General features: G+C 45.6%; 1 protein-coding gene across 1 annotated transcript; it reads right to left on the reverse strand.

Moving 5' to 3' along the window:
- Window positions 1-9,875: 9,875 nt before the first annotated feature.
- LOC123396427 (peptidyl-prolyl cis-trans isomerase CYP59-like) lies at window positions 9,876-15,787 on the reverse strand. Its single transcript, XM_045091371.1, has 11 exons — window positions 15,781-15,787; window positions 15,529-15,553; window positions 15,201-15,305; window positions 14,891-15,008; window positions 14,749-14,799; window positions 14,561-14,652; window positions 14,090-14,193; window positions 13,834-13,946; window positions 10,579-10,762; window positions 10,275-10,357; window positions 9,876-10,157 (listed from the first exon to the last, which is right to left on the reverse strand). The coding sequence occupies exons 1-11, from the start codon at window positions 15,785-15,787 to the stop codon at window positions 9,876-9,878; spliced, it is 1,164 nt and encodes a 387-aa protein (XP_044947306.1).
- Window positions 15,788-16,442: the final 655 nt, after the last annotated feature.

A 16,442-nucleotide genomic window follows, 5' to 3' on the forward strand; every position in this document is an offset into this window, starting at 1 on the left:
TATTTGCCAAGGAAATCCCTATAGGCGTAGCCAGCAGCACCAAGCGAATCGAGTTCTACCTCAGGTTCTCCCTCACAAGAACTTTCCTCCACCGAGTCATCCATTTAACCGGTAGGGGAGGAATATGACTTTTGGCCTTGGCTTTACAAAAATCTGTGTTTTGCTCCAATAAAAGATTAAGCTAGAAAAATAAGTGCAAATACTGAAAAAGTTGAGATAGAGAAAGTAAGACAAGCTACAAAGAACGCTTACACGAGGAGCCGGGTTACTCCCGCAGAAGGGAGCTAAGCTTGTTATGCTGCATTTCTCCTTTGATTTGCTAAACGTTCTTTTGGTAGGCCTATTAATTTCGGCGACAGGAAAATCCAACTCACTGAAACGTTGGGCATCTTGCGACTCGCCCGTGTAATTGCACATTAAGTCGCCCCTTAGACTAAGGGGCTGAATCCTCTAGGCTAACCAGCATCGGACTAAATCAATCCTAGTAAGACTGTGAGCTATTGAAGCCTTCAATCTCAAGATTGTGGTTGATAGCTATTTTTTCTCTTCATCGCTTGGCCAACCCGAGAGGTGGCATTCCAACCTTTAGGATGACTCGCCAGTTTGGATTCACGGAAAGGACTATTCTTTCTTTTGGATGGTGATGTTGAAGGGGATATGTACCTAGGGTAGGGTCACAGGCCTGACCTAAGCGTCCTACCTAAGGGTGCCTCATTATTAGCTGGAGGGTCACAAAGAAGATCCCGATTGGATGGCCATAGCACCTAAAAAGTCACTCGGTACGATGTCACTCGAAAAATATTCACCTTCACTCGACAACCAACTTTCACTCGGGAGATACCAATCGACACAGAAGACCAGAAGCCACTCCAAGGAGGCCAACGGGCAGGGGTTCGGCTAATATTCATGAACAACATTAATTACATATGTACGTTATCAGTAACGTACACCTTTAAACCTCATTGATCAGACCCTTTGATGCTGAGGCCTTGATGAGGGGCAGCGCACTCTATATAAGCCACCCCACCCCTCTGGCACAAGGGTTCGGACCCCCTGTAACACACATTCCACACTGCAAGAGCTTCCGAGCACTGAGACGTAGGGCTATTACCTCTACGAGAGGGGCCTGAACTCATACATCTTGCATACAAGCTTGTCGTAGCTAGGACTCTACCCTCTCCATTCGTACCCTACTCCTATATTGTTAGGTTTATTCCCATGACAGTTGGCGCCCACCGTGGGGCAGGCATCTAAGCGACTTCCGGCAAGTTTGCAATTTTCACTCTCCGTCATGTCTTCCGGCTGTGATTCGTTCATGGACGGCGAGATCGGTTTCGGTGCGCTCATCTTCATCGTTGATGACTCGGCATGGCTTCGGAAAGCGCCACTCGACATCGAGGGGCTCTTGATCCATGGAGCAACGCACTTCCGTGCAAGATCCTTTAGTGTACTCCTCCGGCAGTTGTCGACTCCGTTGTCGACCATTCACTCCGGTGTTCGTCATCAGAAGCGATCCGGTCGCTCACGACTCCAACGATGGGTGAAGCATGCGGTGGCTCACTAGGCGTCATCTCCGTCGACTCCACAGGTCGCTGCCATCAAGCCTGTTTTACCTCTTGGGGACCCAATCCACTCGGCATCAGATCAGTCTTATGTTCCTTCAGAGTGCGAGAGCTGCAATCCAGCAGCGGAGGTCTTCATGGCGGGTTCTGTGGAGAGCCCCCCCGGGTTCGGTCGCGGTGAACATGAGGTCGGTGAACCGTCGACTGGACACGGCCGTCGTCGCCCTCCAACTGACAGTCGGCGTCAGCGACAACTCTTCTCGAGTGGTCGATAGGACAACATTGAGGTATATCATACTCCGGTACTTAACGTTGCACCCGCAGCTAAGATAGCAGATTCTATTCAACCATTAGATTCAGAGGCTGGTAGAGGCTTAGAGCAGATTTGCACTTTGCTTCAAGCGGCGCAACAACAGAATTCAGTTGTATCGCAATTGCTCAATAGATTACACAACAATTCACCCAGAGCAGATACAGTTCGTTCAGTTTACAGTCTAGGGTCGCCCCAGCATCGTAGAGACGTGGGTTACCGAGAGAATCAACACACAGAACAAGGGCTGAAGCAGGCCCCTCCTTGTTATCACCGTGATTACCGTCGTCGTGTGCATTCTCCTCCGTGGAGCGGTACATATGTGTCCCGACACTACGATGACCGGCGCCCGTTCGGTGATGAGCGGAATCCAGGATTTGATGCGAGAAATGTACTCGCGTAGAGAAGGATCGACCGGGGCAGAGCTCACAGAGATGGTTTCGACAGAGATCATTCAAGTGGAAGTGGTACTGCAGTATCTGGTCCCGAGTGCTTCAGCAGAGCATTCGTTGTGCTAATATTGCCCCCAACTTCAGGTTGGCGGCTGGAATCAGCAAGTTCACAGGAGAATCCAAGCATGAAACATGGCTTGACGACTACCGAGTGGCTGTGCAGATTGGCGGAGGCAATGACAGCGTCGCCATGAAGCACTTTCCTGTGATGTTGGATGGTTCAGCCAGGGCGTGGCTGAATCAGTTGGCTCCTTCTAGCATCTATTGCTGGGAGGATCTCGCCCAAGTGTTTATCAAGACATTTGAAGGCACATGCAAGTGTCCAGCTGGTCTGTCCGAGCTACATCTTTGTGTGCAGAAGTCAAATGAGTCATTGAGAGATTACATTCAGCGGTGGACCACCCTTCATCACATGGTGGAGAATGTTTCTGAGCACCATGCAGTCTGTGCCTTCAAGGCTGGCGTGAGATACAGAGAGTTGTACTTGCAGTTTGGCCGTACAGGCGACATGTACATGAGTAAGATGATGGAGATTGCTGCCCGATATGCCAACGGTGAAGAAGAAGACCAATCCGCAATGGTAAAGGGAAAGCAACCGACAACGACACCGGCGACAATTCCAATCAGAAGCAGAAGCACAAGGCTGATGGTTCCACTCCAGCAGAAGTAGCTGCCCTGGCGGCACAAGGAAAATTCAAAGGAAAGTCCAAAGGATCATTCCCCCAAGAAGTCCAAGGGTCAGTCAGATGTTTTGGATCAGCCGTGTGTACATGATACAATTCCGTCGTATCTATAATTTTTGATTGTTTCATGCCAATATTCTACAACTTTCATATACTTTTGGCAACTTTTTGTACTATTTTTGGGACTAACATATTGATCCAGTGCCCAGTGCCAGTTCCTGTTTGTTGCATGTTTTTTGTTTCACAGATTATCCATACCAAACAAAGTCCAAACGCAATAAAAAACCTACGGGGATTTTTTTGGAATATTTATGATTTTTGGGAAGAAGAATCTACGCGAAACGATGCCCGAGGAGGTCACAAGCCCAGGAGGCGCGGCCCCACCCCCAGGCCGCGGCTAGGGGGCTTGTGACCAATCCCTAAGGCGGTTGGGGCCCTTCTTTCGCGCAAGAAAGATAATATCCGGAAGAAAATCGTGTTAAAATTTCAGCCCAATCGGAGTTACGGATCTCCGGGAATTTAAGAAACGGTGAAAGGCAAAATCTGGGAGCGCAGAAACAGAAGGACACACAGAGAGAGGTCCAATCTCGGAGGGGCTCTCGGCCCTCCGCCACCATGGATACCATGGACCATAGGGGAAACCCTTCTCCCATCTAGGTAGGAGGTCAAGGAAGAAGAAGAAGAAGGGGGGCTCTCTCCCCCTCTCTCCCGGCGGCGGTGGAACGCCGCCCGAGACATCATCGTGTGACGGCGATCTACACCAACACCTCTGTCATCTTCACCAACACCTCCATCACCTTCCCCCATCTATATTCAGCGGTCCACTCTCCCGCAACCCGCTGTACCCTCTACTTGAACATGGTGCTTTATGCTTCATATTATTATCCAATGATGTGTTGCCATCCTATGATGTCTGAGTAGATTGATGAATTGCTATGATTGGTTTAATTTGCTTGTGGTTATGTTGCTGTCCTTTGGTGCCCATCAAATGAGCGCGCGCGTGGATCACACCATAGGGTTAGTAGTATGTTGATAGGACTATGTATTGGAGGGCAAGGGTGACAGAAGCTTCAGCCTAGCATAGAAATTGATGCATATGGGATTGAAGGGGACCAATATATCTTATTGCTATGGTTGGGTTTTACCTTAATGAACATTAGTAGTTGCGGATGCTTGATAATAGTTCCAATCATAACTGCATAGAATTCCAAGTAAGGGATGACATGCTAGCAGTGGCCTCTCCCACATAAAACTTGCTATCGGTCTAGTAACGTAGTCAATTGCGTAGGGACAATTCCACAACAACTACCACCACTTTTTCACACTCGTTAGACTAACGTAATTGTTTCTTTATCTAACCAGTCCCTAGTTTTTATTTACGTGTTCTTTCTTTTCTTGCAAACCTATCCTATCACGCCTACAAAGTACTACTAGTTTCATACTTGTTCTAGGTAAAGCGAACGTAAAGTGTGCGTACAGTTGTATCGGTGGTCGATAGAACTTTAGGGAATATTTGTTCTACCTTTAGCTCCTCATTGGGTTAAACACTCTTACTTATTGAGAAAGGCTACAATTGATCCCCTATACTTGTGGGTTATCAAGACCATTTTTTGTACTCCACACGAAGAAAGACGAAGAGGGCAATTTGATATTACATAAGCACACCACTCGTCAGTGCAGATTGTTGATCCAACAATTTAAAGAGGATGAGTCAAGTGGAAAAGATCCTGAAGAGGAAAACGACAAAGAAAAAGATGATTTCCCTGAAGTCCAAGCAACTCTAATGATTTTTGCTGACGTAGAGAGCAGAAGTCGAGTGAAGGTCATCAACAGAGAACTTAACATGGTAGTACCCTCCACCCCCACATACCTCAAGTGGTCGCAAACCCCCATAACGTTTTATCAGTCGGATCACCCAGTTCTTGTCCCTACTCGAGGTCGACAAACTCTGGTGGTCGATCCAGTTGTGGAGGGTGTTCGGCTTCGTAAGGTTCTAATGGATGGAGGAAGCGGGCTGAATATACTATATGCAGAAACTCTCAAGGGAATGGTCATTCCGATCTCCCGACTCAGTGAGAGCACGATGGAGTTTCATGGAGTCATCCCAGGAAAGAAGGCCAAGTCACTCGGCCAGATTGCTTTGGATGTTGTTTTCGGCTCCGATAACAACTTTCGCGAAGAGAAGCTGACGTTCGAGGTGGTGTACTTCCAGAGTGCATATCATGCTATTCTGGGTCATCCCGCTTATGCTCGTTTCATGGCCTAACCATGTTACGTGTATCTGAAGATGAAGATGCCAGGGCCCAAATGAGTCATTACTGTCTTATGCAATCAACAAAGAGCTGAAGAGTGCTTGCAACGAGGCTCTAAAATTGTCCATCAACAGATGGCTATAGTCGAACTGGAAGAATATCGGAAGAATGCAACCGTGTTGACCTGATGCGCTCCAAGAAGCCCGCTTCTGAGTCCGCTTTTCAGTCGGCAGGCAAGGTCAAACCGGTGAACATCCACCCAAGGGATCCCAATGCTGCTCCGACCAACATATCCACAACAATCGACCGCAAATAGGAAGCGGATCTCATCCAGTTCCTCCGTGAGAACTGGGACATATTTGCATGGAAGCCTGCTGACATGCTGGGTGTACCCAGGGAGCTGGTTGAGCATCGCTTGAGAGTGGATCCGAAGGCAAGGCCTGTCAAGGAGCGTTAGCGACGATTCGCATCGGAAAAGAGAAAAGCAATCGGCGAAGAGGTGGCGCGACTCTTGGAGGCCAAATTCATTCACGAGGTCCACCACTCCGAGTGGCTCGCGAATGTCGTCAAGTTCCCCAAGAAGGACAAATCCCTTTGTATGTGTATCAACTTCAAGAGCATTAATAAGGTTTGCCCGAAAGACCACTTCCCACTCCCCCCGCATTGATCAAATTGTCGATTCAACTGCGGGGTGTGAGTGTTTGTATTTTCTTGATGCTTATTATGGCTACCATCAGATCCGTCTATTTGGTCCAGACAAAATAAAAACGGCCTTCATCACCCCTTTCGGGTGTTTCTGTTATATCACCATGCCTTTTGGTATGAAAAATGCGGTGCAACTTTCATGCGTATGATCTAGAAGTGCCTGCTTGATCAGGTCACTCGGAATTTTGAAGCATACATGGATGATATTGTGCTCAAGTCACGCAAAGGTTTTGACCTCTTGAGTGACCTAGCAGAGACATTCACCAATTTGAGGAAGTATGACATCAAGCTAAACCCAGCTAAGTGCACTTTCGGAGTCCCTAGCGGCAAGTTACTCGGTTTCCTCGTTTCCGAACGTGGGATCGATGTTAACCCCGAGAAGATCGACGCCATAGTCCGGATGCAAAGCCGTGCATGGGTGCACGATGTACAAAAGCTCACAGGCTTTCTGGCAGCATTGAGGCAGTTCATCTCTCGTTTCAGCGAGAAGGCATTGCCTTTATACCGACTGATGAAAAAATCAGATGCGTTCGAGTGGAATGATGAAGTAGAAGCAGCATTTGTGGAGCTCAAAGCCCTGCTTTCCACCTAGCTGGTGCTTGCTACTCCGCACAACAAAGAACCACTACTCTTATACATCACAGCTATCAATCAGGTCGTCAGCACGGTTCTGACCGTCGAGAGAGAATAAGAAGGCAAAGCCTACAAGGTCCAGTGCCCAGTCTATTACATTTCTGAAGTATTGACCCCTTCAAAGCAAAGGTATCCCCATTACTAGAAGCTTCTATATGGAATATACTTGTCAGCAAAGAAGGTGGTGCATTATTTTCAAGATCATTCTATATCAGTCGTCAGCGATGACCCACTAACAGAGATTCTTCACAATCGAGACGCAACGGGTCGAGTGGCTAAATGGGCCATGGAGCTGCTATATTTGGACACCAAATTTGAGGCAAAGAAATCTATCAAGTCTCTGGCCCTTGCTGATTTCATGGCCGAGTGGGTGGAACAACAACAGACAGCTCAGATTCACTCGACACACTGAACTATGTTCTTTGATGGCTCCAAAATGTGAAATGGGTCCGGTGCTGGTGTGGTGTTGGTGTCTCCAAAAGGCGACAAGCTTAATTATGTCCTCGAGATTTATTTCGATTCCTCCAACAATGAGGCTGAGTATGAAGCCCTACTTTATGGGTTGCGTATGGCCATCTCACTCGGCGTCCGATGCTTGATGGTATATGGCGACTCAGATTTGGTAGTCAATTAGGTGATGAAGGAATGGGATGTCAGGAACCCCGCCATGACCGTATATTGCAATGCAGTAAGGAAACTTGAAAATAAGTTTGAAGGTTTGGAGCTCCACCATGTTCCTCGACTGAAAAACCAAGCAGCTGATGAATTGGCCAAGATTGGATCCACTCGGAAACCTATCCCCAGCAATGTGTTCCTAGAGCATTTGCATACTCCTTCGGTGCAAGAGGATCCTTTCACTGAAGAGCCCCCACAACCAGTGACCACCTCAAATCCAACTGAGATTGATCTAGTTATGGAAAGCTTGGTGATCACACCCGAGTGGATAGTACCGTACATCGCATACATCGTGAGAAGAGCACTCCGTGAAGATGAAGCCGAAGCCAAGAAGATTGTCCGTAGGTCGAAAGCTTTTACTGTGATGGGCGATCAACTGTACAAGGAAAGTGTTACCGGCATAGCTCAATGGTGTATCTCCCCTGAGGCGGGCCAACTGATCCTGGAAGAAATCCACTCGGGGACATGTGTTCATCATGCGTCCTCTCGGACCACTGTTGCCAAAGCATACCGAGATGGGTTCTTCTGGCCACGTGCTAATGAAATGGCCAAAGATATCGTTGATCGTTGCTAAGGTTGCCAATTCTATTCCAATCTGTCCCACAAGCCCGCGTCTGCCTTGAAGACCATTCCACTCGTCTGGACATTTGTTGTTTGGGGTTGGATATGGTCGGCCCTTTTCGAACAGGTCTGAGTGGATTTACATACTTACTTGTTGCAGTCGACAAGTTTACCAAATGGATTGAAGCCAAGCCAATAAATAAGCTGTACTCGCGCACCGCCATAAAGTTCATGAGATACATAACCTTTCGGTACGGAGTTCCTCACAGTATCATAACAGACAATGGCTCCAACTTCGATTCAGAAGAGTTCAGGCGCTTTTGTTCTGCTCAAGGCACTCGGGTGGATTATGCGTCCATCGCACACCCCAAAACCAATGGACAAACTGAGCGGGCAAATGGGCTTATACTTCAAAGACGGAAGCCACGAATCATGCTGGACTTGGAACATGCAGGTGGAGCCTGGGTAACTAAACTACCATCTATTTTGTGGGGCTTGAGAATGACCCCCAATCGATCGACTAGACGCACACTCTTCTTCCTCGTGTATGGAGCTGAAGCTGTCCTGCCGAGTCATATCCTTCACAACTCCCCTCGTGGGGATTTGTACTCAGAAGCTGAAGCTGAACATGTGCGGCAAGATGGAGTGGATCTCTTGGAGGAAGAGTGTGAGATGGCCTTGATTCAGTCGACTACATATCAACAGGATCTATGTCGCTTCCATCGAAAACATGTCAGGAGTCGGGCGTTCCACGAAGGCGATCTGGTGATCTGGGTGGATCAGCAAAGACCTCACAAGTTAGCCCCTATGTGGGAGGGACCATTCTTCGTCACCAAGGTACTGAACAACGGAGCCTATCATCTCTACAACCTCAAGAAGAGAGACGACGAACCTCGAGCTTGGAACGCAGACCTGCTCCAAGGTTTTTATGCTTGACAACCAGTCAGACTGTTGTAATAAGAGAGTTTACTGAACAATGTTCCTTGTTGAAGTCATAATTTCTTCAACTTGTGTCGATTCCGATCGAGCAGTTTCTCACCCAAAACATACTCCGAGTGCAGAGCAATCCTCTCACTCGGGGGCTTAACTACGAGCATGTTTTGCCTAAGTTAAAAAAACCTTTCAAGTGAATAACAAACTATTCACTCGGATACTTAGCTGCGAACCAGTCTTTGCCTAAGTATAGAAATTACTTCGAGTGAAGAACAATCCTCTCACTCGGGGGCTTAGTTGCGAACATGTTTCGCCTAAGTTAAAATACCCTTCCGAGTGAATAACAAACTATTCACTCGGATGCTTAGCTGTGAACCAGTCTTCGCCTAAGTATAGAAATTACACTGAGTGAAGAACAATCCTCTCACTTGGGGGCTTAGCTGCGAACATGTTTCGCCTAAGTTAAAAAAAACTTCCGACTGAATAACAAACTATTCGCTCGGATGCTTAGATGCGAACCAGTCTTCGCCTAATATAGAAATTACTCCGAGTGAAGAGCAATCCTCTCACTCGGGGGCTTATCTGCAAACATGTTTCGCCTAAGTTAAAAAAACCTTCCGAGTGAATAACGAACTATTCACTCGGATGCTTAACTGTGAACCATTCTTCGCCTAATTATAGAAATTACTCCGAGTGAAGAGCAATCCTCACACTCGGGGCTTAGATGCGAACATGTTTTGCTTAAGTTAAAAAACCCTTCCGAGTGAATAACAAACTATTCACTCGGATGCTTAGCTGTGAACCAGTCTTCGCCTAAGTATAGAAATTACTCTGATTGAAGGGCATCCTTCCACTCGGGGTCTTAGCCGCGAGTAAATCGCCTAAGTTAAAAAACTTTTCCGAATGAATAGCAACCTATTCACTCGATAACATTTCAGAAATCAAGCAAATCTCAAATGCAGATAAATTAAAAGGAATTCAGCACAGATCAAAGTCATTTGTGCAGACGGAAAGTTCTCGGGTTCCACACCCGAACAAAATTTAAACGATACAGAATCACTCGGCATACCGAGGCGAATTAAAGCTTTGGCAGTAACCATAGTTTCATCTCAAGGCTCCCGAGGACTTGCCGGCTCGACGAAGGTATCAAGATCGATTCCATCAGCAATGCGAGTCACTGCATTGATGAAGGTCTCCATAAAATTTTCAAACTGGAGCTTCTTCATATTCGCCACCTGTAGTGCCTTTAACTTGTCTTCTCTTGCTTCCTTACAATGGACTCTGGCGAGTGGGAGGGTGACATCACCTCCGCACCGCGTGGCAGACTTCTTCCACGCATGCACCCTGTCGGGGATCTGACCCAGGCGGCTCATCACAGCTTTCAGATCAGTCTAGAAAGTGTCTTCAGGCCACAACTCCTTGTCCATTTTCCCCACAACATCTCACAGTCGGGCAATGTACCCCTGAACCTTCAGTAGGCGAAAGTTGAGACACAACATGTCTACGACCATAGCGTCCGGAACAGGCGTCTTGATGGGATCCAGATAAGGTTCCACCTCGAAGGTCTCCTTCTCGAAGTCCGGGCAGAATTCTGTGCGAGGGGAAAAATGAAGAATCAGTCACAGTTCATTCGGTGAAGTCCATAAATATAAACTCGGTGAAGGAAACATACCAATAAGCATCGCAAGAATCTTGGTCAGGAAGTCCTTCACAAACTTTTCAACGGCGTTTCCCCTCTTCGCCATGGAATCAAGCTTTTTCCCCATTCAAGTCTTTCCTTCTTCAATTTCGCGTTTTCATCCTCCAACTTACCAACTTCCGCGAGTTTCTTATCAGCAGCTTCAGACCTTTCTTTAAGCTCTGCAAGGACCTTGTCCTTCTCTTCAAGGGTCTTCTTCAAAGCCTCGAAGTCATTGGTCTTCACCTCCAAATCCAGATGAAGTCGGTTCTTTTCTGATTCCACCTTGGCGTACTTAGATCCAATCTCGCAAGCTTTCTGAAAAACATCAAGGGAATAATTTAGTCGACGCTAGTATTTTTCTACTTCCGAGTGGAGAAATACAGTTCAATCGACACTAGTAATTTTTCTACTTCCGAGTGGAGAAATACGGTTCATTCGACCAAATAGCGGCCCGCCGCACCCACCCAAGTTCTTAAGACTAATGCCCTTCGTAAACGATCGATATTAGTCTCGAGGACTACACCCAGTGGGTGCACTTAGCATGCCCCCACTGGATATGAAACCACTCGACCAGGTTCGTCCTGGCCGAGTCACAAAAAGACAGAGTGTTTTCCAATTAGACACCTGCTAAGGCAAGCACTCGACAGCGGTCTCGGGGACTACAGCCGGTGGGTGCACTCAGCGTGCCCCCACTGGATACAAAGTCACCCGACCAGGTCCAGCCTGGTCGAGTCAAAAAAGGACAATAACTCTTCAAATCAGACCCCTATCGATGCAAGCATTGGACAACGGTCTCGGGACTACACCTAGTGGGTTCACTCAGCGTGCCCCCACTAGAATGAAGACAAACTACCATACAGTGTACCCCCAGTGGGTGTAAAAACAAGATTGACAAGATTCAATCGGAAAGCAAGATTGACAAGATTCAATCGGAAATTAACTTACAATGGAACTTACTCGGTTGTTTGCTTGAAGCACCGAGCCGACATCATATGCCAACTTACTAGCCTCGTACGCTTCTTTGGTTCGCTACATCATCAGTCCGGCTTGGATCATAGCCTCTTTCCCGGCTCCAATCTGATCCTCCAGAACATGTTGCATAGAATATGCAAGTGTCGAAGGAGTCGGTATTGTAGCAGTGATAATGTGAGTTACCAGAGGAGGCTCAGTCAGCACAGTTGTCACGACAGTCGATCCAGTCGGAGGAGATGTAAGCAGAGCAGTCGAACTGGCTGGAGGAACACTCGAGATAGGCTACAGGAGTGCCCCGAGTCTGTTCCGCAGTCGTACACTGCGTTTCTTGATCATCATCCAAGAGAATGACATCTGAGGCTGTTAATCGACATCGTAGGTTAGTTTAGTCAACAGATTCAGTCTAGAAAATAGAGTAAAACCAATACTTATCATACCTGGTTGGGGAGCAGGCATGTCCATAGCGTCCAAGTCCATGGGATCTTCTTCGGCTCCAACGGGCGGTGTCACCGAGGTAGCAGCTCTGGCAGGAAAATTTCACTCGGTCGTCAGAGATACAGAAAACCACAACGACAAAACAAAGAAAGAGACAAATACTCACGCTGAAGCAACTAGCACGACAATCCTCATACGGTGTACACTACTAGGAAAAGGCCTTCTAGTGGCGCACCTGTTTTGGCTACAATGGCGCACTATAGGTGTGCCACTAGCATCACGTCATTAGAATTGTTTACTAATGGCGCACCACAGGTGCGCCATTAGTATTTGGTATACTAATGGCGCACCAGGCAGTGCACCATTAGTATAGCTCATGGTGCGCCATTAGTATGCCTCCTAGGTGCGCCATTAGTATGCCTCCCAGGTGTGCCATTAGTATGCCTCCCAGGTGCGCCATTAGTATGCCTCCCACGTGCGGCATTAGTATGCCTCCCAGGTGTGCCATTAGTATAGCTCATGGTGCGCCACAGGTTATACTACCAGCTCTAAAAATATTCAATTATTATCCTCACACCCACAAAAAGGTTCAGGATAAACACATATTACACCACAATGAAAATATGTTTATAAACATGCACATACATTGAACGCAAGTTGACAAACAAATTAACCTAGAGGAAGCATAATTTTGACCATCTTAACAATCATCTAGAACACACAAGTCACAAAAAGATAAGGACTATTGGTTACTATGAGAGACTTCAGATGGTCGAGAACACACAAGTTTGTATCTACATGCACAAAGTGCAAGCTCCAAAACACTCGAAACACCAAATGGTCTACAAGACAATAAGGTCCATGATTACAGGTTGGTTGGTCCATAAACGCTAAAGAGTCATCATGTCCATGTGCATCAATAGGTTGAGTACCTGAAAACATTTTGCACAAATTTGTCAAGAAAGTGGAACCAGATCAAGTTGTTAAAATCTCATATGCGTATTAATAATATTCGATCAAAAGATTATCATGATATCATAGTTAACAATATAGTTTCTATAAAAGTTATAATCATCTCACATGCTATTATATAGAACTATGTTCGAGTGCTTGTAAAACTTTGCATTGAGCTATGCATTGAGCTATTATATAGAGTGATCTTGAACTATGCACTGCCGATATAAATATTATGTGCAGTTGCTTCAGTTTTATTTGTCTTTACATGTGAAATGCATAAATTACAACCAACTGGGCAAAAATGGGATGAAAAAATTGCGGAAAGATGCCTAGGCTACCGCCATTGGGGTGTTTAATCATTTAGCCTGGACTACTTTCTTCCTGTCAGCACTGAGACCATGAAGCGATGCATGTGTGAAGAAAGTATCAAACAGTGATGGGATATGTGTGTAATCTAGGAATTCTTTGACAATCAACGACGCTAGATCAATTGTGCTACAAACCTATGAAGATACAGCACGAGGGTTATTCAGAGAAAGAAAGGTAATATCATCACTGAAGCCCTTCAATTATATGATGATGAATCAAGCCAGAAATCTAGGAAGACATGCGGAAGCGTGCTCATCAACAAATGATTTGAATATTCAATCCTTCTTAAAAAAGTTACTGGTAAGTGTATCAACAAAGTATATAAAAATACTCACAGATTAATTCATGCAGCTCCAAATTTAAGTGTTTTCCACTCCCATTTTCTCTCCCATCTTTCTTAGTTGTTGTACCTGCAAGCCGACAACCACATTAGCTTGCTACTTAGCTGACTTCAGAATGATGCTCTACTGATTGTTGAAGAGGCGAGAGCACAAATAGGCAATGACTGTAAGAGGCTCCGGTGTGGAATTAGAACAACCATTTAGAGTTTCTTCCTAACACAGCTTGGTGATGATTGAATTAAATAACCACGACATGGTAACTAGGAGTACTAACGAGTAAGGTGTTAGTTTTGATATGGCACCAGGACTTACGCTCTCAAGGATCACTTCATTAACATGTGCTTCCTTAGAGCGGATCAACTCTTCAAGCTGACCAGGATCCACCGTTTCATCTAGAGGGACCCAGCTATCCTCTAGGCGCTCTTCTACAACCTGTGAATTTGCACACCGAGAAGGCGAAATATAGCATTGAGAACATAACCACTTTTATATGGTGAAGGATGTCAATGAGACAGGTGCATTCATACTCGAGATCTTGCTGAAATGAACACAAATGACATAACTCGACTTACCTCATCACGTGGCTTTCCTAATGGAGAATTCTCAGGAATAAGTTCAGCAAGCTGAGGAGGATCGTCAAAAGGATCATCCAAGATATATGTATGTTTAATCCTGTCAATAAGAAAATTGGCGAACAATCAGCAAGCATAAAGAATGAAAGCAAGTTAATGCTGGAAAAGAAAAAAGGTATGTTTGGTGTGTGCCCAAATTTAGCCCATGGAAACCCAGCAAAATTCTGCAGACCAAACTGGCAGCTCAGATTTGGCCCACACTTGGCCCCAAAAATGAACTGACGGGTAGATAGAACATAACCTAAAATTTTGGCATCAAACCATATAGCAGATAAAAAAATAAGCAACTACAGTTTGACAAGGTTGGCAAACTTTTGGTTCTCAAGGGCACCAAATCAAACAGCCCCGTTCTTTTGCAGATATGTCCTAACTATGCAATTTACCACAGGTGTGAAACAATATTCTACCTTATGTCCTTAAACGGTCTTCCTTTATCATCAACATAAGCTTCATTTATCTTTGTCAGTGTGGCAAGACCTTCTGCAACCGTCCCAAAGACCTGCAATCAACAGAACAAAGCGATGAACTCACTGAAGCAATCATCAACCTCTCACCCAGACAGAAAAAAGAAAATAGTGAATAAGGTACTACTAACCGTGTGCTTGTCGTCAAGGTAGTCGACATCATCCCTCAAGGTGACGTAGAACTAAAGAAATAAAAAATAGATATCAATAAGTTAGAAGCAGGCAGACCTAGGTCCTAAAAAATCAAACATCAGTAGCGTTGTAATATTGTACTTGTGAGGCATTGCAATTCTCACCAGCACTTGCCATAGCAATAGTACAAGTTTTTGAATGCCTTAATTCTGGACGGATTTCATCATTAAAAAATCGAGCTTGATCACCATAAAGGAACCTAGAGAAAGAAGATTCAGCTTTCAGGCATATCTTTGACAGCAATAGCCAGCCTAAGTTCAAGTAAATATCGTAAACAAAATACCAAAGTATAAGGTTCAGAGCTTAGTAAGTAGTAACACACGCACGCACGCACACAAAAACATAAGTTGGGGCGAACACATATATGAGAGTTCAGTAAAACAATGCTCACTTGTACACGGAATCACCACCACTGCCAGTTCGAGTAGGGTCCCCAGATTGTGCCAGGAAATCCTTCTCCACCTTGTGGAACAGACACCCATTGTAATACTTCATTCTGTTTAAGTCAAAGCATAATGTCAGAGAATGAGCACCTCTACGTTGTGATATAAGAACAGCAGACACATCTATAATCACTGTAATTTGAAATCCTAAATCTACAGCAGGGTGGAAACAAGCCACAAGCTCTCACAGCTCATAATCAAATGGTATTGACATTAAAAAATTAAAGGCTCATGATACTATGTTAACCCTCACCACCAATAGGCAACAAAACTAACAGTTTGAAACCATACTGCAGGTTTTCTGTAAAGTAAAAAAACAAACAAGCCAGGAAATAATATATCCTTGTGTGCTGATCTACAATCACATCTTTGAGAGGTTGAAATATTCAGTTAACAATGAAATGAGGTTATCATGTATGAATTCACTAAGACAGGAAAAGCCAAGGACTGTTGTTCCACATTTATAATCACCACATCAACATAGAAATGGAAAGACATGTGATAGGCACCAAGTCTGATGGTATGTACTGGCCATGTCGACCATCTCATAAGGTTTAGGACATATGGTCAGGAAGTGACAACTACGACTAGAAAACATCGGACGACGTGTGTGTCCCAGAAAGCAAAATAGAAACCACAAGGGTCAAGGGTTCGCATTTTGTGCTATCCAAATCCTACATGGCCGACATCTCAGATATAGCACGGAGTCGTCCAGAGGAAGCATCAACCCGGCCTTGAATCGTCAGCCCGAGTTGTGCTATGAATTTCCATGTCTACTCACGCATACGAACTTGCCACTGAATTCCTCGCCTACGGCAACAATAGATAGTGATGGAAAAAAAATCACCAATTCACAGGCATATTCGGCACCTATACTATTGTCAATCAACCGTTCCAACGAGAGGACTGATTCCGCGGAACTGCAGCACCGGCGCAGATAAGATTCAGACTGTCTATGGCTTCCCGTGTAAGATCACTACCCTCTAGACCCCTGTGAAGGACGATGTAGTTCGCATCAGAGCAACCAAGAAGACCGCGGTATCGACGTTACCTGCCAAGTGACAAATTGAGATGTTAGAATATAACCTGCATATGACACAATTGACTGTCTGTCAATCGACGATTGCATCATGGTTGCATATAGAGGACAGACGACAACTCAGGACTTCGGCACCCCTCCCATCACAGAT

This window comes from Hordeum vulgare, chromosome 1H, assembly GCF_904849725.1.
Source record: "Hordeum vulgare subsp. vulgare chromosome 1H, MorexV3_pseudomolecules_assembly, whole genome shotgun sequence".
NCBI classification, from domain to species: domain Eukaryota; kingdom Viridiplantae; phylum Streptophyta; class Magnoliopsida; order Poales; family Poaceae; genus Hordeum; species Hordeum vulgare.